This window comes from Lipotes vexillifer, unplaced genomic scaffold (genome assembly GCF_000442215.2).
Source record: "Lipotes vexillifer unplaced genomic scaffold, Lipotes_vexillifer_v1.1 scaffold809, whole genome shotgun sequence".
NCBI lineage: Eukaryota > Metazoa > Chordata > Mammalia > Artiodactyla > Lipotidae > Lipotes > Lipotes vexillifer.
The window spans coordinates 349,066-372,000 of NW_006788521.1; the positions used below are offsets into that span (position 1 = coordinate 349,066).

General features: G+C 41.9%; 1 protein-coding gene across 2 annotated transcripts in view; it reads right to left on the reverse strand.

Annotated features, from left to right (window-relative positions):
* Positions 1–15,422: 15,422 nt before the first annotated feature.
* The window catches only part of MSANTD3 (Myb/SANT DNA binding domain containing 3), a 25,099-nt gene continuing 17,586 nt past the window's right edge, over positions 15,423–22,935 (reverse strand). Inside the window, exon 3 of one of the 2 annotated variants that reach the window (XM_007461638.1) lies at positions 15,423–16,596. In XM_007461638.1, the coding sequence (XP_007461700.1) occupies positions 16,187–16,596 (410 nt within the window). In that variant the 3' untranslated portion in view covers positions 15,423–16,186. The remainder of the gene's footprint in view (positions 16,597–22,935) is intronic. The other variant, XM_007461637.1, reaches the window with a different exon arrangement.

Here is a 22,935-nt window from a genome sequence, read left to right on the forward strand (position 1 = left end):
CAAATTTATACTGAAAGTCTACTCCTAGTCCCTGAAAATACAGTGATGGGTACAACAGATCTGGTCCCTGTCCTTATGAAGTTTACTGTCAAATATTAATCAAACAGTTATACGAATAAAAGTAAAATTGCGGGGCTTCCCTGGTGGCGCAGTGGTTGAGAGTCCGCCTGCCGATGCAGGGGATGCGGGTTCGTAACCCAGTCCGGGAAGATCCCACATGTCGCAGAGCCGCTGGGCCCGTGAGCCATGGCCACTGAGCCTGCGCGTCCGGAGCCTGTACTCCGCAACGGGAGAGGCCACAACAGTGAGAGGCCGGTGTACTGCAAAGCAAAGTAAAATTGCAACAATGTTGACAGAGGCTATGAAACGGAAGGTCAAAATCTGAAAGAGTGATACTTGTGCTAATATCAGGAGGATGAGTAGGAGTTAACTAGGTGAAGAAGGATTGTTCCAGGCAGAGGGAACATCAGAGCAAAGGGCCTGTGAACAAGAGGGTCTGGATGCTGGCCAGCATAGTGGGGACAGAGACCAAGATCAACCGGCTTTAAACTTCATTCAACAAATATTTACTGAGCACCTACTATGGCCTATGCACTCTTCTAGATGCTGAGAAACAACACTGAACAAAACAAAGTCTCTGCTTCTCACAGAACTTATAGTCTAGTCAGAGAGACCCCATAATAATATTGGTGGAAGAGAATAATTGTTGGGTTGAGCCATGACAATAGTAACTATAATTCACTGAAGACCTGCTACATCCCAGGTACTGCCAGGCACTTCTTATTTGTTGTCACTGATTTTCCCACCTACCCTGTTGGTAGGTATTAGTTCCATTTTATAGATGAGGAAACCAAGACTCATGAGGTTAAGTAACCTACCTAAACCACAAAGCTAGGAAGTTGGAGTCACCTGGCCCCATCTGACTCCAAAGCCCCACCACATCACAAGCATGAGCAGGTGGAGAGGCATCATCACCCAATACAAGATGGAGCAAAGATTGGCACCACTAATAGTACACCCACCAAGGGGTGTGCACAAGTCGTCCTGAGCCCCCCTGCCAGTGCATCAGGAGACTTTTGTTGGGGCTTCTTGTGATTACATGCAGGGATTATTGTGATTACATTGCTTGTAATTACAACTCCAGTTGAAGGCACCGTTCTTGTTACCCACATGGCCTTAATGGTCCTCAATTCTGTAGATGGGCAGAAGCCAAGGAGGCCAGGGTTACAGACATCTGAACAAAAAAGTGCTGTAGGAATTCAAAGAGTTGCCTCACTCTGCCTGAGGAGAAGAGACTTCAGCACTATAATTCTGTCAATATGAAAGGCTTCTCACCCAAACAGTCCCTGTGAGTGGGTAGAGAGACTGAAGAGGTATCTCTGGGTTTTGCCTGCAGGTCTTCTTGTCATTCAATTGTTCGGTATTGCGCTGAATACAGAATGAAGATTTTCTCCATCTTTCAGCAAATGGAAATTTTCAGCTGCAATTCAAAAATTTCTCCAAGGGTTTAACTCATAAAGGATTGTACTAAAGAAATAGCTTCCCTGACAAAGACAATCACACATAAATTTTAGTAAGAGGTATAGCATAGTAATTAAGAGTGTAAGCTCTGGAACCAAAGCATCTGGTTTTGCATCTTGATTCTGCTACTTGCTAGTTTAATTGACCTTGGATAAGTTACTTCAATTCTCTGGACCTCAGTTTCATAATCTGTAACATGGAAAGAGAATTTTTACTTACTTCATAGGGTTGTTGTAAGGATAAAATGGGTTTGCATAGGTAAAGTGCTTTGAACAATGCTTAGTACATTGTAAGTACTCAATAAGTAATTGGCTAGAGGTAGTAGTGGCATAATAAGCAAATAAATGTTAGCTGTTATGAGTGGCAATAGCCATTAACTGCATTTATATACTAGGCTAAGAGCGCCGCTTGTATTATCTAATGTAATGCACCCAGAAACCTAATCGGGAGGGTGCTATTATAATATTATCCTCATTCTGTAGATGAGAAAACTGAGGTTTGGAGCAGTTAATTATTTGTCCAAGGTTACACAGCTAGTGGGCAGTAGGACTGGGACTCAAATCGAGGTCTGTCTGACTCCAAAGCCTATGGTCACCTTAAGAGTTAAAGTCAGCAGTCAAAAGAGCTCATCTGACCTGGCTGGCTACTAGAGAGACCTGCAGGAGGGCAGCCTGGTGCCTGGCAGGGGCAGCCAAGCTACTGGAGGGGCAAGTTGTGACAGTTAGCCAGGTAGGTCAAAGGGAAGGGACAAGAGGTTACAGGCAAGAGCCTGGGAACTTGAGAATGGCATCCATTGGCCTAAGAATCATGAAAGAGAGATAAAGCAAGGAGTTAAGTACATGGAGGAATTAAGAGTGAGTCAAATGGAGCTAAATAATTCTATTTTACCACTGTGTATGTTTAAGTATGTCAGCTTGACTCTGTATGTACACATATGTACTGAGCATATGTCATTTGCCTACGTGTATATATATATGTAATGAGTATATCAGCTTGCCTCTGTACATATGCATAAGTGCCAAGCATATGTCCTTTTACTCTCTGTGTGCATATGTAGGGAATGAGTATATATAAGGTTGCCTCTGGGAGAGTGTGTATGTCTGCATATTTGAGTGTGACAGCTGGACCCTGTGTTTGTACATGCACATTTAAATGTGTGTATCCATGCACACATTACTGTATACAGCAACTCATCAGTACATGTACATGTGAACTTGAATTGAGTCGGTGGTTTTCTAACTCTTCTCCCTTGGCAAACAGTTGAAAATCATTCCCTACAGTCTGATGGCCTTGGGACTCAGCATCAGGGTCAACATAGACTTGGCACTTAATCTGGGCTCCTAATTAAGGGAGTTGTAAAGGTGAAACAGCAAGACCACATTCTAAAGCTGATTCTCTCAAAGCAGAACAATAGTGGTGAGACTTTGGGCAGCTCTGATAGTGGTGACTTCAACAACAATGGGAGCAGGGGTCAGGGCAGGGCATGGAAAGCAGTGACAGTAACCGCATTCATCCAACAATATAGAGAGATTGCCCATTATGTGCCAGGCAACCATGTTAGGCAGTGAGGAGGTGAATCAGATAGACACAGTCCCTGTCCTATTGTCTAACAAGAAGTCAGACTTTAAACAATCAATTACAATTATGAAGGGTTTTGCAAAGGAGGTGTAAAAGCACCAGACAGGGACCCCTAACTCCTAGGGGTTGGGTACTAGTATCAAGGAACGCTTCCCCTAAGACGTGATATTAAGCCAAACCTGGGAGACTGGTGAAGAGTTAGAGGAGGGTAGAGAGGAAACAGTATTCTATGAGGAAAGTTCAACATGTAAGAATGATAAAGAATAGGGCAAGTTTAAGAAACAGAGAAGGGCTTCCCGGGTGGCGCAGTGGTTGAGAGTCCGCCTGCCGATGCAGGGGACACGGGTTCGTGCCCTGGTCCGAGAAGATCCCACATGCCGCAGAGCGGCTGGGCCCGTGAGCAGTGGCCGCTGAGCCTGCGCGTCCGGAGTCTGTGCTCCGCAACGGGAGAGGCCACAGCAGTGAGAGGCCCGCGTACCGCAAAAAAAAAAAAAGAGAAAAGGCATCTGTGGTTGAAGCCTGGAGAGTGAGGAGTCAGATGACACAAAGGATGAAGTTAGAGACCAGACCACACAGGGCCTTTTAAGCCAGAATAAGGATTCAGATTTGATCCAAAGATTATGAATGGGGAATAACCTGCTCAGATTTATGTTTTTAGAAGATTACTTGGTTATGAAACACTGTAAGTCAATTATACTTCAATTAAAAAAAAAAGATTACTTGGTTATATGCATGACCTGTAAGGTATGTTAATTGTATCTCAATGACACTGTTGAAAAATAGCTTGGGCTGTAGTGTGCAGAATGGATCGGAAAGCCAAAATGTACCCAAGAAAATCATGGGAGAGCTGTTAGTGGTCTGGGTAAGTGATGATGGTGGCTTGAACTAGGGAAGATGGGGATAAGTAAATGAATTAGACAGGTTAAAGAGGTAAAATCAACAGAATTTAATGACGAACTAGATGTGGGAGCTGAGGGAGAGAACATATCAAGCCATGGTTATCCCCAGGTTCAAGGGTGTTTACTAAAATAGCCACCTTTAGAGAAAAAGCCAGTTTGGAGAGAGGATGAGAAGCTCAGTTGTAGGCACACTGAGTTTGAGGGGCCACTGAGGCATCTGTAATAAGACATTCAGTAGCAGTTGGATGTATAAGTCTGGTGCTCATAAGAGATTTACAATGGACATGCAAGTGTGGGAGTCATCAGAGAAAAAATTAATTGAAGTCATAGAAGTGGGTGTGACAACTTAAAAGTATATGAGATACAGTTGGCCCTCGAACAACATGGATTTGAACTGCAAGGGTCCACTCAATTTTTTCAATAAATAGGTACTACAGTACTACACCCTATGAGGTTGGTTGACTCCTCCAACGCAGAGCTGTGGATTCAGAGGGCCAACCATAAAGTTATACTCCGAGTTTCAACTGTGAGGAGGGTTGGTCCCCCTACCCCCGTGTTGTTCAAAGGTCAACTGTACTATAAAATTAGAAGAGGGTCTAGCCTGAGTCCCTGAGGAATTCCAATGGCGGGAAATGTGAAAGAACTGCCAGAAAATTAGGAGGAAAACCAGGGAAAGAACAGGGTCACAGAGACCAAGGAACAAAAATGTTTCAAGAAGGAGGACATGGCTAACTGGTCAAATGCTGCTAAAAGTTCAAGCAAGACGAGTACTGAATAGTGTCCAATGGATAGAGTCACTTGAAGTCATCGGTGATCTTAGCAATAGCCATTTGGTAAAGTGGTAGGGGCAGGATCCAGATTGGAGCCTCCTGAGACATGAGTAGGAAGTAGGAAGTGGAGACAGAATGTTTGGACAGCTTGGCTGTGAAGAGAAGAAGAGAAACAAAGCTAGAGGTGACTGGGTGGAGGAAGGACTTTTTGAGATGAGACTGTAAAATATTTAAACAATGATGGAAAAGATCCTGGGATGGGGGAATTGACTATACAACACAGGAAAAAGGATAATCAGATGTGTAAGATTCTTGAGAAGACAAGGAGGCGTGGAATTCAAAGCATGGATGGAGGGACTGACTTTTGAGGGAAGACACTTTCTTCTTTGAAACAAGAGGGAAGAGTGGAGGCTGATATGGGGGTAGGGTTGGGGGTTGTAGGTACGGTATTGAGACACTGAGGAACATCCTGGATCTTGGCTTCAGGGTCTCTTTCTCCAAAGAGCAAGGGGGACAGGGTGGAGTGGGGATAGTGGGTGGGGGAGTGGCTGCATCAAAAGGTAGCTGAAGGCAGCTTTGGCCCCCTGTAATCTCCATCAACTCCCTCTTAGCCTTTCCACCCCAATCTTCATTACCATCTTTGTTGTGAGCAGTTGCAGTCTCTCAATCTTATGTAAAAAGTTACTTTCTCTTTAAAGTGACTTCTGACATGCAATATATACAACAGATACCACTTCAGATCAAGTACCCTGACCCCTCCCTTTCAATTGGATTACTGCCCCAAGTCCCTACTACACAGCAGTTTGAAATCAGATTTGAGAAGGAAGAGAAAATTGTGGTCATTGATGATAAAGGAAGAGAAAGCACATGATTTTCCCCAGTAGTGCTCAGGAGAGATCGACAGCACCAGAGGCAGACACGAGAGGGACCCTGGAGTAGGCATGCTTAGAAGGAAATCAGGAGCCTTTCCTTTCAGGTGGGCATTTATTAGCATTGGAAAAAGAAAACAACACCTCTTACTACTCACCTCTGGCTCGGGAGTTCTAAGGAAGATGGCCTCTTATGAAAGTTGGAGCAAAGTGGACCCTATGCTTTCTGAGTAGCCAGGTGTGACTTGAGGTGACCTAAATTCAGATTTTCTCCAATCTGGCATACCTTCTTTCTGTATAAATGCTGGCAAATGGCCAAGATTGGTTTAATCACCATTGAAATCCCCATGAAATAATTGATTTGAGTAATGATCATTGATGGATGCTAAAACCATGGGATGAAATGTGGCTGGGGACAGGATATTCAGAGAGACTTAAACTATCACCCCACATATAACTAATTAACTATGAGTGAAAGGAAGTAACTTTATAATGGAGAGATCTAGCAGATGCTGCCTTCTCCAGGTGATCAAATTTAGCCTCACCAATGGTGGGGCAGCTTTCGACCATGTGGCTCCTGAAACTATGTAAACAGAGGTACGTGGAGTTATCTATAAGATAGTCTTGCCAAAGAAGTTTAACCTGAACCTAATCACGAGGAAGTAATCAAATAAATCCAGAACGTGGGGCACATTGACGAGGCCTGGACTTTAAAAGAAATTTAATGTCATGAAAAACAACAAAGGAGGGAGATTTCTTCTAGATTAAATTAAAGACACAAAACAACCAAACACAATAAACCTTGATTGGATCTGAGAAAATAAACAGCAATAAAAGACATTCTTAAGACAACTGGATAAATTTGAATGTAGACTACATATAGAAGATATTACTGAGTTAATATTAATTTTCTCCAGTGTGACAATGGAGAAATGTGGGATAATGGGATTGTGGATGTAGGAAAATGTTCTTATTCTTAGTATATGCATGCTGAAGAATTTAGGGGTGAAGTGTCAAAGTCTGAAACTTTCAAGTGGTTCAAAGAGAAGGAAAAGCAAACTGTTAACAGTTGGTGAATCTAGGTGAGGGGTAAAAAAAGGATTTTTAAAAAATTCCATGCAATCTATTTCATTACTTCAAACACTTTTTTTGCCATGACCTTGGATAGCTTCATGCTTCTAAGCATAAACTGTGCTTCTTAATATGCTAAATTAGATTGAAATCTTTAAAAGCATCATAGAAAGAAAATTGCTCTGCAAAGCTTTTTAGACATAAAAGGACTTCTAATTTGTGTAGGACTATAAGTGAAGATATGGTAAAGTGGGAGAGAAAGCCATGAAATAATAAAAAGAAAACTTTCTGGGAGTTGAAGACCTTTGGGTCTAGCATTTAACCACCGGAGGTGTCCGTTTCCTCATCAGCAAAGTGGGGCTAATTGTATCGCCTTCATTATCCTGCTGTACAGGCACAGGAGAAACAGGATATAAAAAGACTTTATAAACTGGAAATGGGAATGGAAATAAAGTGATTTTTGTTATCATACTATGGTGATGTCCTATTAGCAGTGGTTCTTCAACTTTATTACACCTAACAAGCAACAGGGAAGCCTGTTAGAAGTTTAGATTCCCAGTCTTGCCCTCAGAGATTCTGATTTCAGTAGATCTGGGCAGGGGCGCAGAACTTGCTTTGCGAAAGCACCCCAGATTCTCTGATGCAAGGGATCTGAAACACTTAGAGAGATGCCCTGGAAGTTCCTGTGATCTAAAATCCTTGCTACTCAGTGTTTGGTCCACGGATCATCAATATCACTGGCACCTGGAAGCTTGTTAGGAATGTAAAATTTGGCCCTAGCCCAGACTTACTGGATCAGAATCTACATTTTTAACAAGATGCCCAGGTGATTCTCATCCACGTTAATGTTTGAGAAGCACTAAATGGCAAGACTGATGGGTGACCTCTCTTTTTTGCCTTGGTCACTGATTCTCAGCTTGCTGTCAGACAGAATTGGGTACCACCTTTGCCGTTGCTGATACCTTTAACCTCACTTAGCTCTTCTCTCTGCTTCTCTCTGCTAGGACTGTTCTCATCAGTCCTAGCAGATGTTGATAATCATAACCAGCCATAAGCAGGCTAATCAAAGCATACTAACTCGGGATCTAAATCTAGTTAAGCTAGGTATGTGATTTTTTTCTTACTGTGGTGAAATACCATAAAATTTACCCTTCTAACTGTTTTTAAGTGTAAAGTTCAGTGACATTAAGTTTATCCACATTGTTGTACAACCATCTCCAAAACTTTGGGTATGTGATTTTGAATAAGACACTTAACCTCTCCAAGCTTCATTTCATTATCTTTAAAATATGGATAATATTACCTACTCCTACAGAGTATTTTAAGAATAAAATGAAATAATATATGAATGTTCTTAGCACCCATAGAAAATATTCAATAAATGCTAACTTCCTTCCATCTGAAGTAGGTTTTCAGGCAGCCCTGGATGTTTACAACAGATACCATCTACTGAAATCAACTGATAAAGTTTTAAAAACAAATACAAAAATCTACATATTCTGGGCACATTATTGCCTTAGAATAGGGCAATCTGTAAAATAGAAGTATTCTATAATCTATAAAAATGGGCAATTTAAAAGAGCTAAAGTAAATAGCAGCCAGTTACAACTTGTTGGGAAAATTACATTTTGGGAAGCAACAACCTTTCTGTGCCCATTATATAGAAATTCTTGTGTTGCCTATATTTAGATTGTTTTAGAAACAGTTTAAGTACAATCATTATGCTAATATCAATAACCTTCACAAATAGCACTTTCAACCTTGGGGCTGATCCACTTGGATGCATGATTAGAATTCCATTTATGTACACATTATCTTTTAAGGAGAATGCTACATTGAAAACTTGTGTTACATGCAGTAAATTGAAAAGATTCGTTTAACTTCAGAATTAGACTAATTAGAACCGGGGAAGGGAATGTAGACATCCTCTCCTCCAACACCCTTAATTTACAAACAAGGAAATTATATTGATCCAGAGAGTGATGAGTTACCAGCAAAGCTGGGACCAGAGCCCAGGTTACAGGAGTGTGTCCTGGTGTCACTTGACCTTGAAGGATGGGTGACACTTCAGCAGCACAGGTGATGGGAAGGGGTTGTAGAGATGCTGAGAGCACTTCAGTTAGAGGGATCAACAGAATTAATTTCACAGAGCCTGGTTCTGAAACCAAGATGATAAGTGAGTTCAGGGATTGTCACAGAGTGGGGAGGCTGGAGGAAGAGATTAAGGTGACGTTTTGTAATGGAAGAAGAGCGTCTTGGACTGTCCTGTAACACAGAATATCAGAAGAAAGGTTTAGGGATTTTGGGGGGGGTGTTGATTTTATAGTTTATGTGGCCCTTTCATATGTATATCCTCATGTAATCGTTATAGCAATCTTGGAAAGTATTTTACAGATGATGATCTAATATTCAGGAGGCCACATTCTTTGCAAAGCAAAGATGTGAACTCAGGCTCCGAATAGAAACACTGTGCATTCTGATTCTTAAAAGCATGAGCTCCAGAGCCAGGCCACTTGGGTTCAAATATCCCTGGCCCATTTAGAAGCCATATGACCTTAAGAGAAAAAAATAATGGCTAAAACTTACAGTGTTTGTCTGCCAGGCTCTGTTCTAAATACATATAACTAAATACATATTGCTCATTTAATCCAACATGCCTATGACATATATTCTGTTATTATCACTATTTTAAAGCCTCCCCCTCCAAAAAAAGAAAGAGAGGAAGGAACAGGGATGCAGTTCCCCCCTAGATTCTCTGTTCCTCAATTAATAATATAATCTCAACTCCTTGGTATTCCACTCGTTGCCTCCTCACTTGTGACACTGTGGTAAATGAGATTATTGTTCAAATTTTTCACACCCTCCCCTCACCTTCTTAAGAGGAGTCTACTTCCCTCCCCTTGACCTTTGGCTCAGCCACGTGACTTGCCTTGGCCAAGAATATATTAGCAGATATGACACTGAAACTTGAAATGTGCTTCCACAGGTGGGCTTGCCCTCTTGTACTTCTGCCATCACCATGAGAAAGGGTTCCCCTGGGCAGCTCCTGCCCCTGCAGCCTTGGGCTCAGTGTGACCACATGAGAGCAGATGGGCCCCAGCAGGCCCCCAGATTTCCCGAAGGCTGAGTGACTAGAGTGACCACCTTCCATTCCTGCAGAAAGTGTAACACCAGCCCATCCAAAAACTCTTTGAGACTCCAGGATAAAAATCTAGAACCACATGCACCTCACCAGCAGAGCACCAGCGTGTTTCCTTCTTGGTTACGCTGGAAGCTAAACCAGATGATGAGACAAAAAGTAACCGGGGGCTTCCCTGGTGGCACAGTGGTTGAGAGTCCTCCTGCCAATGCAGTGGACGCGGGTTCGTGCCCTGGTCCGGGAGGATCCCATATGCCGTGGAGAGGCTGGGCCCGTGAGCCATGGCCGCTGGGCCTGTGCGTCCAGAGCCTGTGCTCCGCAACGGGAGAGGCCACAACAGTGAGAGGCCTGCGTACCGCAAAAGAAAAAGGAACCGGAACCTTAACTTCTGCTACAATTTACAGTAGTTCCACTGTAACAGGTGTCCTTTTCATTAAAAATAACCAATTTCTTAAATAACAGGGTTTGGATTTTTTTCCCCCCAACAAACCCACAAAAGAGAAAATTCAGACCAGAACCTAATTAAATCTCTTAGCAGTTATCGGGAGTTAAGAAAGGGAGCCCAAGTTTATGCCTAGAGAACCCCCTACTCTGATGAACACACATGGTGAGTCTTTTACCCCACACTAGAAGTGCTGTGAGAATATTTTGCAAGTGGAACTGGAGCTGCGATCCCCTCACTCAGAAGTAGCAGGATCCCCATTCTGTCCACTCTAATCAGTGTCAACAGTGAAAAAACCTTCACGCACAATCTGGGCATCTGGATAATGTAGAAATGGATGTTTTCCACCTAACGTTGACAAACTGCACTGTTAGGTTAATAGTCAGCTTGCAAACCCTATTATACTGGGTAATAAAGGTTCAATAGATATGTTCTTTAAAAATCTTACATAAATCACTCTTCTATAATCAAATCTCATTCTAAATGAACCAAAGGGCTGTTTAAGGAAATACTATGTTGAAAACTTTCACACACACCAAGAAATCACTCTTGTATCTGTTATGGAAGTTTTCTGTACTGGGTGTTCCTAAACCATGGTATCCATGCGGTACTTCCCCTACATCTCTACAGGGGGGCATCCATATCACAATGACAACAGTAATATTAAAATGCTTTACATCACTCTTTATTTCAAAAGTGCTTTACTAACATAGACTAATCTTTACAACATTCAAGGGAGGTAGATAAGTATTACACCACTTTCACAGATGGAAAAACTGAGGCAGAGATTAGTAAGTTGTATTGAAGGGCATAATATACGGCACAATTAGAAAAGAATTTGTTGCAGACATGAATCACTGGTGACCTTTTCCGTGACTTCTGAGTCCCACCAACACAAAAGTAGCGGATGCAGCAAGGAAGCAGATTGTCGATATTTTGTCTAGTCCAAGGCTACACTTCACCTTATTGATACCGCATGTTGAATATGCTGGTTTTGGGCAAGTATCTCCCTTACACACATTCTCACATGACTCCAACTGTAAAAGGGGGGACAGTGGAAACTGCTGTGGGTGCAGAAGGAGGGGTTGGCGAAACAGGGCTAGGAAGGCAGAAGATAGAAAAGGGCAAGGAAGAACAAAAGGACCAGCTGGGAAGCAGCCCAACAGAAATGAAAGCCACAGCAGAAAAGAAGTGTCATTCCATTTGAACAGCTCAGACATCCAGAGATACTATTAAAAGGGTAATTCTTAGCAATGACATTACAGAGCCACTCTTCTTGGCTCTGCCAAATATAATTATCAGGTCCTTCTGACATTCCCAGGAGGCAGAACCATTCCTTTCCCCTGGTCCAGACCAAGTGTTGATGTAATTGACCTGACACTGCAGAAGCTGTTGACAACTCAAATACACTGCCCGACCATACCTCTCTTCTTCTGTTCTCTTTCTTCTTAAAAAAAAAAAAAAAAAAAAAAAGCCAATGCATTTTAAGATTCTCCCTGAAAAGTTCCTAAAATATTTGCTATTTTTTAATGCATAATAAGGTAGGATTCTATGTTTGATTTTTGGAAACAGGCTGTAATAGGGATACATGGGAATTAACATCCCCTCTCAGCCAGTGTACCTTTACACAACATGGGACACTTAAAAAATACCCTGAAATTTGTGGATGCCAGCTAGAAAAGAATTGAAGCTCAAGATAAAGAAATCCAGTTGAGGGACTTTCCTGGTGGTCCAGTGGGTAAGATTCCACGCTCCCAATGCAGGGGGCCTGGGTTCGATCCCTCGTCGGGGAACTAGATCCCACATGCATGCCGCAACTAAGAAGCCCGCGTGCCACAAGTAAAAAAAAAATAAAAATAAAAAATAAGATCTCGCATGTTGCAATTTGCAATTAAGACCTAGCACGGCACAGCCAAAATAAATTAAATAAATAAATATTTTAAAAAATAAAAAAAGAAATCCAGTTGACCCTTGAACAACATGGGTTTCAACTGTGCTGGTCCACTTATACTCAGATTTTTTTTTTCAATAAATGGGTACTACAGCACACCATCCGCAGTTGATTGAATCCCCAGATGCAGAACTGCAGATACAGAGGGCTGACTGTAAAGTTATAAGCAGATTTTCCACAGCTGGGGGTGGTGGGCACCCCTAGCCCCCCAGTTGTTAAGCGTCAACTATAGTCTTTCCTGCTCTTTCAAGTGTGAAGCCATTATAAGAGACGGTGACTGATGCACCACCAGCTGCACTGGAGGTACTGATGGCAGACAGAGCACCAAATTGAATCGGGGGACAAGGACCCAGCAGGGAGGGGTTAAAACGTCAGATGAACAGGTGCAAGAGGCAGCACAGGAGGCTGAAGAGGCAGAAGTCAGAGCAAAGAGGTGACAGTCAAAGAGGAGATGGAAGGAGGTGCTGGTGTTTGAGGCTGAGTGGGTGGGAGCAACTGCACTAATTCATGTCTAGGCCTCTCCTAGGACGCGTCAGCCAGAAATGCATCCATTCTTTATTTCAATCAGCATCATTCTTTCCAGCATCTAGCTTTAAAACTTTACCCATCCCCTCCAACAAAAGCAATGTGCTGCCAAGCCTGACTGATTCCACTTTGGCAACGCCCTTCATGTTGGTCTCCCTCATTTTTCACTAGGTGCTCCTATCATCTCATCCTAACCAAACCCTCCTACCTCATCTCCTGGACTCCAGTCTTCTCTAAACTCAATTCCATCTTCTAATCTTCCTCCTGGAGCACAGTTTTGATCATGTTACTGCCTAAATGGATACTCCCCCATGTCCTCCCAATTATGTGTCTCACCATCTTGAATCTTCAACAGGACCTTGCATCTAGTGAAGTTCCTCTCCTTTCCGAATCTGCACCTACCAAAATACCAACTCTAAAGATTTAGCTCAAATGCCACCTCCTCCAGGCTTTCCTTCAAGCTTCTTCACTCTCTGCTGAGCTTCAAATGCTTTAGAAGACGTGCCTGATCAAGTACATGATAGCTGTATACAAGCCTTACGTCCCCTACTGCGCTGTGTCCATGATTTGGCAGGTCAGGGGATGGTGAACTGTGTCTTAGTATTTATCGGTCAATTCTCTACAGCACCTACCAAAAAATGATTATTGCATCTTCACCTCAGGTAAGGAACTACTCAAAAGTGGAATGAATTGGGATGTAACTGTTCATGAGTGGAGGCATTACAAGTATCCTGTAAATGTGATCTGGCTCTCGGGGTAAAGCAAATCCACGATATAGCTTTGAGGGATGGGGTGGGGGAAGGCAGGTGGGCCTATTTGTTTTCGAGTCGAGAGACCTAGGACTGAGGTTCTGCTTTGCTGTTCACTAGCTTTCAGCCTGGTGCAGGCGGTTCTTCTCTGAGCATCATTTCCTAACTTACTTCGCAGGACTTCACAGGACTAAGGACCAAATGAGATACATCTGTGAACTCTACACCAGTGGTTCTCAATCCCAATTGGGCATCATCACCCCTGTAAAGCTTCCAAAAAATATAGAGGACCAGGCCTCAACCCAGGTAAACTGAATGAGAATTCCCTGGAAGTGGGACCCAGCGGGACTAATTTTTTTTATAAAATACTGTTTCTAATGCATACTCAAGGTTGAAAACTGTTATAAACTCGTAAATACCATTAACAGTAGAACAAGGTGCTTTAGGCTGCTGGTTTATCCTTTATTTGTTCAGTTAGGAATTAGTTCGATGCTTTTATAGTTCCATTATGTGTGTGAGCATTTTTTATGTTGTTCTACATTGTTATTTGTGTGATTAGGTGGTAAATTCTGAGAGAGGAATAATATCCGGCACAATGCTGTACACAAAAATGTACCTAACCCAATGGGTTTTTTTGTTTTTTTTTTTTTGAGAATAGGTAAAAGCTTCACAGAGTCCTCTAAAACCTTGCTACACAGAATTGTGGTGACCAGACAAGCAGAACTGGCATAACCTGGGAGCTTGTGAGAAATGCACAATCTCAGGCCCCCCCACCAGAATCTGCATATTAAGGAGATTTCCAGATGGCTCAATAGGTGAAGCAAAGGCAAACTTTTCTCAGTCCACATCATCTGTGTTGAGGACCTGCCACTCTCTGCCCTAATGTCTCCCATAAATTGGTTACGCTTGGGACTTTTTCCAGATGCTGCTTCTCTAAAGGGTCCATTTGGTAAAAACTAAATTAAGAACGCAAATCCTTACAAAAGCATCCTTCCTTTGAAAGAAGACTAGTCTTCACAGGTTTCCTTCAAATAACCAGATCCTCTAAGATATTTAAAATATGATCAGTGTATAAAATAAATTGATATCCTCTTGTTTTGTGCAGTGCATATATTATAGTATGTTAGTATATACAGACCCCAGGACCCAAATTCCAAAATTATGAAAGGAAGGAAGCTTAGCCACTGCAGTAAACTCTCCCTGTTGGCCCACGTCCTCCGGACAATTATGATGTTAGCAATACTCATCCAAGACTGTGCAGATCAAATCACAGTCAAGGAGCTGTAGCAGATTCTAACCATCATCTAGACCAACTCTCCTGTTCTATAGACAGGAAACACCAGGGCCAAAGACTAAATGGAGTAACTTAAGGTCACACAGCAATTGAGACAGAGCCGAGCTCAGAATTCAAGCCCTGACTCCTCGTCCTACACTCCCTATATAGCCTCTGTCACACACACTCCTCCTTCCCCACCACATGGCCTTGAACTTTCATTTTCAGAAATTGCTGACCTGCCTTGGCACTTAACTGTCACTTTGCTTCTTCCAGCTACTGTTATGCCCAACTCCTAAGGCTGTTTTTCACACTAGGCTACAGGAGAAGTTATATCACAGCTCAGTCAAAATATCCATTTATCAATCCACGTTTCCAAATATATTGGTAATGGATTCTGAAAAAGCTCAATACTAACTGCATACTATGCAGACTATGTAGCATCACTATTAGCTAGCACCAGGAGCATGGCGAGGGAAGGGCCTTGCCTTAGGTGGCTAAAGGTTAAAAACAAGGGCAACCATTTACTCAGTAGTACAAAGTCGGTAGGAAACTACAGCAGGAAGGCAAAAACTGTAGCACAGTGGGGGCGGGCAGCACCTTTAAAAAACATACATAGTGTGACTATAAAATCACAAGTCTTGTCTTTTAATAAAACAAGCATGACAGAATGTAGAGCTCTAAACGAACGTTTCTCTCTCAAAGTAGTCACATCCTTAGTTCCAACAAAGCTACACCTGCTGGAGACATTATTTGGAACTCCTCTTTGGGGAAAGGAAGGACTTAAAAGGCAGCCTATGAGCCACAATAGAAAACAGCCTTCCATTATGTTCAGCTGTTTAAAAACAGAAAATCCACACTCCAAAGATGACATTGAAAAAATGAAAAGTGTGCTGTAGCTCTTGTGGAGGCTCCGAAAGACCTCTAGCAAATTCTGAGCGACAGCTTCACCACTGGAGAAACGTGTGTCCTCCCAGGACAGCCACTTTCAACGGGAGGGTGTTCATTTGGATAGACAAGGTCTGATGTCTGTTTAAAAAAAAAAAAAAAAAAAACCCACAAAACCCAGCCACACTCCGTTATAGTCACACTTGCATTTGATTAAAAAAATACAACAACAACACTCACACATGGTTCTTGTATGAATTCTAATTAAGAGACATTACATTCAGAATGATAGCACTCATAGTGATAATTTTCAGAAGACTCGAACAGCTTCTTTGCCACTTCAGGGGTACATAGGGTGCAGCTGTTTACCTGAATGTATTCTTAAATAAGTGACTACTACCACTCTCATCTTCCTAGTTGTAGCTCTGTGACAGGCTACCGACCGCAAGTTCGTGTTCCAGGCCTTCTTTGCCAACACAGATTAATTACAAGGGAGCCACACCCCACCGTCTTAGGGTGAATTGGGAAAGGCCCGGTTAAATGAGGAAACAGGCCATTCCTTGGTAAAAGTTTGCAGTTTTCTTTCCCAATACATCTTCTTTTTATTGAGAACTTCCATTTTTATCCTGTGTTCCTCCTCTGCCATCTCACACTCTCGCTCTAGCTGCTGGATTTTGGCCACATGCACCTCATTCATCTGTATCAGCTGCAGTTGTAAGATGGACATTTGTTGATGGTGTTCTTCCTCATGCATCTTTTTTAAAGCACCTTCCTGAGAGGTTTTGCTCCTGTAGTTTTTATTGGCTGTTATTCTGACAGCTGAACACGAGGGTTCAGGTTGAGAGGTCCCCTCACATACTGGGAAATGTATGAACTCTTTCTCATCATCGCACAGTTCTCTATTTGAAACAGCAAATGATTCTGAAAAACAGTAGCAGAAAACATGTTCAAAGATTTTACAGGCAGAGAGTAAATCAATCCTAATTCAAATGACAGGGTCCCCCACGACAGGATGGTCTGAAGTAGCATCTGCTCTGGTCTGCATGTTCACAGGTACCCCCGCCCCACCTGACTTCTCAAAAACCCATAAATCGAGAGCAATTTTCCCTGAAGAAGTAACGATAAAGGGTTTCATTATGTCATTTCTGGCACTTCGAACTACGGGAACAGTGATCAGAGATTGTGCTTATCAAGAATTGGAGACCTGGTTATGTGGATATAAATCCGAACATGACATGTGCACGACTCCCAGTGAGAAGACCACAGTGTGAGGCCAGCAGTGGGTTTTCAGATTAAGTTCTCCCTCAGTCTATCTCCCTCTCCGACTCTCATTCAGCCACGAACACTGAAGTTCAGTCTCCACAAGAGCACCTTTGCTGTGGGTCCTGATCACAGGTCTTAACCCTTACCCAGGATAGCCATCTTAACAAAGGTTCTTCCTTGAAAGATGAGCCTACACTCCCTGGTTTAACTTCCTCAGACTTCTCTTCAGTCTCCTACATCACTGCCATCTGGGGGTCAATATTCAGATCCCAAAGACACTTTCCAACGTCCCTCGTATGTATCTTCTCCCTAGCACTTGACAATCCTTCATGACATTTCTTTCCTCTATTAGCTTCTGAACCATTGCTCTCTCCTAAGTTTTCTACAGCCTCCTCTCTGATTGCTCTTTAAGTCTCCTGTCAGGACTCACACTTAAATGTTCCCCTGGGGTTCCTATCTTTGGCTCTGTTTTCAATCCACCCTAAGTAACCCTCATAATCTGGTTCCGACCTTCCTTTATCTTCCTTGTCTTACTCTTCAAAATACCCTGTGTACCCTCCAATCCTACCACAATCTTAATTTTTTCCCATAATTCTGTCTCACTGCTCCTTCAGCTAAAGTTGGGCTATTTGTCCCCACTCCCTTACTCAAACACACACTCTTACTCCAGTTTCCCCTTTCAACCTCCCTCCTAACCCCTACTACATTCAGGATCAATGCCACTTGCTGTGAAACCTCAGCCCTCTCCTTTCTCTGTACATACTCTTCTGTTACAGCACTTAACACATTCTAGTATTATTTGGGGACCATGCCTTAATCATTTCTTTTATCCTTGGGCACCAATTATTTTGCTTGGTACCTAGTGGATGCCTAGTGAATATTTATGGGCTGAAGCTTTGAACAAAAGGGGAAAAGAGCTTATGGATATAAAAGGATGCCACATTTGGTGGTGCCATGTTTGCACTAGTATTTTTATTGGGCAATGATACAAGTATCAATTAGGAAGTTTCAATAAGGAAACCACTAACCCCACTAACCCATGGAGTCTTCTAGCTGCGACTCTTATGCCTTCTTGGGAAGCTTTATATTTCCAATAATGAGAATCCTCTCCTTGGAGAAAAATAATATCAATTTATTAACAGAGTTGATTACATTATTACATCCACTCCATTATTCCAGAAGATGGGATGCTAGGAATGTTAATGGCTACTGGGGGAAACCTAACTCATGATAGTCTGTTAATAAAAGGAAAATGGCTACTGTTTATTTAGATTATTTCACTCCAAGGGGTTAGGTAACAACCATAACTAGTCCCTAATTAAGATAAAAGAAAAGGTAAAAACCTTTCTTTTGAAAGAGAAGGTTAAAAGGACTTCTCTGTCATCCAGAGATAATGAAAATGTCTCCCTAGGAATCTTTCCCAAATCCAGCGGCTATAGCCTCAATTAGATGTCCTTCCTTCATGCTCCCACTGGTTCCTAAGCCTACCTCTGGCAGAGCACTTGTTAAAACTGGCGGCTTAACTACCTCCCCTTCAGGTCTCTGATTACTTTGAAGACAGAGACTGCCTCTAGTTCATCCTCCTGGAGGACCCAGAACAGGGCCTGCTAGACATATAAGAAACGTGTGCAGGATGAATTGGCTGCAGTAGGTCACATCCCTCTCAACACAGCACAACTGTGTAGAAAGAACAGTGTTCTGAGTGGAGAGCTGAGGCACAGGACAAAGGAACCGGAAAGGCTTGGCACTGAGAATAGGATCTCTCAGATGGGATCAGATGCAAAGAGGATTACCTCATCCGTTTCCTTTCTAGTCTCAGATCTGAAACTTCTTCAAAGAAGACTGGACACATTAGACGTTTTTTGGTACCTTTAGCCTCTTTTCTCTTTGATTTCATTCCAGAGAATAGTTCTGAATACTCCTCTGAGCCTTTAAAGTTCATGCCCTGATAATGCTACTCATCTCTCCCAATTTCCAAATGCTCATTTTTATCTCAGTAATTCTTGGCTTTAGGAGCCTTTTGATGATGGTGATGGTGATGGTGATGACGATGACGACAGCAGCTACCATTTTCTGAGTAGCTAACTAGGCATTAGGCTAGTGCTTTGCAGCATTACCTCATTTAATCCTTACAGCAACCCTCTGAGGGAGGTATTAGTATAGAAAACCAAACACAACATCTAAAGTCATTTGGCTAGTTCAAAGAACCAGGACTCCAGTCCAGGTCTGCACAACTCCAAAATCCAAGCTCAGCTACTACAGCACCTGGCCTCTCACTGTGTCACTTGCTCAGCTGATCACTTGTGTGTCTTAAAAGGCAATCTCCAAGTTGTATCAACTACAAAACCATCTATTATTAAGAATATGGGTGTATATCCTAAATTCTGATCTCCAAATTTCTCCCTAGAGTTGTGAACGTGAAGACAGCATGTTCATGTCCAGGAGCAGAGAAATGACTCTACTTTAAAACTAATTTTTTTAGTTTAAATGTGTGCTAACAAACGCATTTTAAATTTAAAAAGCCAGGCCTCTTAAGACTTTGGCAGAAGCTGGGGCTTAAAACTAGAGAAGCTCAATCGAGTAATTAACTTTCACACAAATATTAGCTCCAACGAATGGAAGCTAGTGTTCAGATGGGGAGAATCTCCTCTTAATTAGAGAAAGACTATCCTGGGCATGGCAACCTGCTGCAAACACACACCATGTAATCTCTCTCCAAGGTAAAACAAAGCCACCTGAGGTAGAAAACAATTCAATCTTGTGCAAAATGGATAGGAAGGCCTGAAAGCTTTCCTGGGAGCAGAGAACACAGTCAAGGGGGTATTCTTCCACTTGGGCAATTTGAGTACGTTTAAGCTCATCGGGAAAACCTACTAAGGCAGTAAAAGGATGGGAAGGAAACTGTACAGGCCACAGCTCAGCTCTTCTTAGCAGAACAAAGGAAACAGGACGGACTGGGAACATGGATAAATAAGATGTGGGGGATGCATACTACAGAATATTATCCATCAACTAAAAGAAACAAATTAGACTTACACACTGCAATGGGAATAGATATTTAAAACATTCTAAGTGAAAAGCAGCAAAAGGAAAAGGAAGGTATCTACTGCACAATTTTTAATCCATGTAAATGTAAAATATAGGCACACACAACACCAACGCATGCTTTCAAGAACATGTGAGAGAATACACAAGCACCTTAGAATGATTAAGGTGCAGAAGAAAAGAATGAAAGTGGTGAATGGGGATAAAAAAGTAATAAATGTGTAAGTAACACACAAAAAAAGGGCTTTTCCAGACCAATGATGCTAGTGTGCCGTGACTGGAAATATGTCAGTCCCCTCTACTGGAGTTCCCACCCCAAAAGAATAGGATTGGTCTAAACAGTGATAATAATGGAAATTATTAAGAAATGTTTGCATTATTTAATATAGCTTTGCATACCTATGTCTGTGATACTGGATTATAGCTTTATAGTAGAGAAATAATAGCATATGAATTAAGTGTAAGTTCTCTCAAGATATATGATTACTACTGAAAGCTTAGTTTTCCTAAGTGTATTTGACATTTGGCCATCCTTCCCTCCCGACCACCCCTAGCAAATTTTGTTGGCTCCCTTAGTTTGTTCTGCAAACCTCTTCCCCAAAGATAATGGAAGATAAATGTCAAAGGCAAATTATCACAGATCATAAATCTACAGGGTATAAATTGTTTTAATATATTTAAAAGGAAAATACTGTTTTTTTACAAATACATTCCTAAGTGTTAAATTTTAAGACTACTGTGTTCAACTACAGATGTACATTTCGAGCAAGTCATTGACAAAGCTAAGAATATGCATGCAGGGGATGGTGATCAAGATGACACAGCTGTTTTTGATAATTGGAATTTTGTATTTAGAGGTTACATTTTGTCAGCTTATGAATGGGCAGCTCCTGGAGAGGTCACAGGGTCCCCTTCTGGCCTGTGAGTTTAGTACCACTGGCCTCAGGAGTCCCTGTTTGTCGTTAGCTTGCTTTTGAATTACTTTGGCCACAAGTTCTGAGACAATGCTGTGTAAAACAGGAAGGGGCCATCCTGAAGGGTGTTATTTGTGAAAAGAACTTGCTGAGTGCCTTCACCAGAGGCAGTAGAGTCTGCAGTTGAACCACAATAAATGGGAATAATTTTGCACGGCACAGCCATTACAGTAGTTGTCTTTACGATAGGAACTGATTCCTTGAACATATAATTGAACTCTAAAATGAACTATGCCTCTATGCAAGTTTAATGAAATTTCTGAGGTTGCTGAAATTTGTATATTTGTTTTCCTTTTCCAATGCAAGATCTGCTGGTGAGGGGAACTATCTGACTGGTTTTATTATGGTTTATACATGAATAAATGGGATATTTAGTTCTGTACATAAATCTACAGTGAGTACATACACTGGAATGAGAGACGTTCATATTAGACCAAATCATCAGATCAAAAGACGAAGACATACTTTTGAGGCTTGAAAGTTCAAAGCTGACATTGACCTCTTGAAGGCCAGTTTTCCAACCATTTGCTGCCCTGGCTCAACCCTCCACCCCACTCTCACATCCACATTTGCAGCTGGGTTCCCCTCACTTCCTCACTGCTGGGGATTGTGACAGCAAATTTAGTTCACCCATCCGTGATATGGTCTGCAAAACTAACTCAAAGCCAACTTCTTTGTTTTACACAAGGGGAAACTGAGGCTCAGAGGGCATTTTAAAATAGTGTTTGTTCACTATCTTGAGACTCAGTGTGGAATTTTTAAGCACCTTATTTTAAGTCATTCGTTATTGGGAAAATCAAACCCCTGTTACAAAGGAGAGAAGCCAAATAGGTTCAAATGAAGAAGCACTTGGAATTTCTGGATTTTACTGTGTATTTGGCATACATCATGCAACAGGCCCTCTGTTATCACTGGGACATAACCAGACCCAGATACCTTAATGTCTAACAGCCTTAAGGGCATAGAACATTAGATTATTGAAGAATCTGGAAAAAAAAAAGATGACACAGCTGAAGCCATCTCACACAAGAAACAGTTGGAGGGAGGCCTCTAGTGGAATCTGTCAGGCTCCTTCCTGTTTAACAAGTTCCAACAAATCTTTCAGCACCTAATTCTGTCACAAGGCACTCTGTAAGGTGTTTGGACAGAGCTGGCCAATAGAAATATAATATGAGATACATATGTAATTAAAAATTTTTCTCATAGGCACATTAAAGAAGTAAAAAGAGGTAAAATTAATTTTAGTAATATATTTTTGATCCAATATATCTAAAGTATTATCATTTCAACATTTAATCAACATAAACATTATTAGTAAGATATTTTATTGATACATTCTTTTTTGGTACTAAATCTTTGAGATACAGTGTGTACATTTATAGCACATCTCAATTCAGTCTCCCCACATTTCAAGAGCTTACCAGCCTCATGTGGCTTGTAGCTACTCTACTGTACTGGAGAGCACAGTAGAGACAGAGAGATAGTAGAGACAAAGTTAGTAGAGATAATAACTGAACACACACACACACACACACACACACACACACACACACACACACACGAGTCCATGTGTCAAAATACACACAGTGGAATGTGAGCCATAACCCTATAGCAGGTTTTCAACCTCTTCCCCAGAAAGACCCAGAAGGGATGATTAACAATTCCAGCTTTCTTTTTCTTTCTTAAAACTAAGTTGAAATGCAAAATGAGTGAGGTAACCTCAAAGCTGTTTAAATGTATGGAAAGCGTTCCAGTACCTTAACTACTAGAGTTTACAGATACTTTGGACACAGTTCCCAACTGACAAAGCAGCATGTTCTCCACCGCCCTCCACATTTGACCTGGAAACAGGAACCAGGCAGCATATGGCTGTACTTTAATAATCACCAACAGGGCTTCCCTGGAGGCGCAGTGGTTGAGAGTCCGCCTGCCGATGCAGGGGACACGGATTCGTGCCCTGGTCCGGGAAGATCCCACA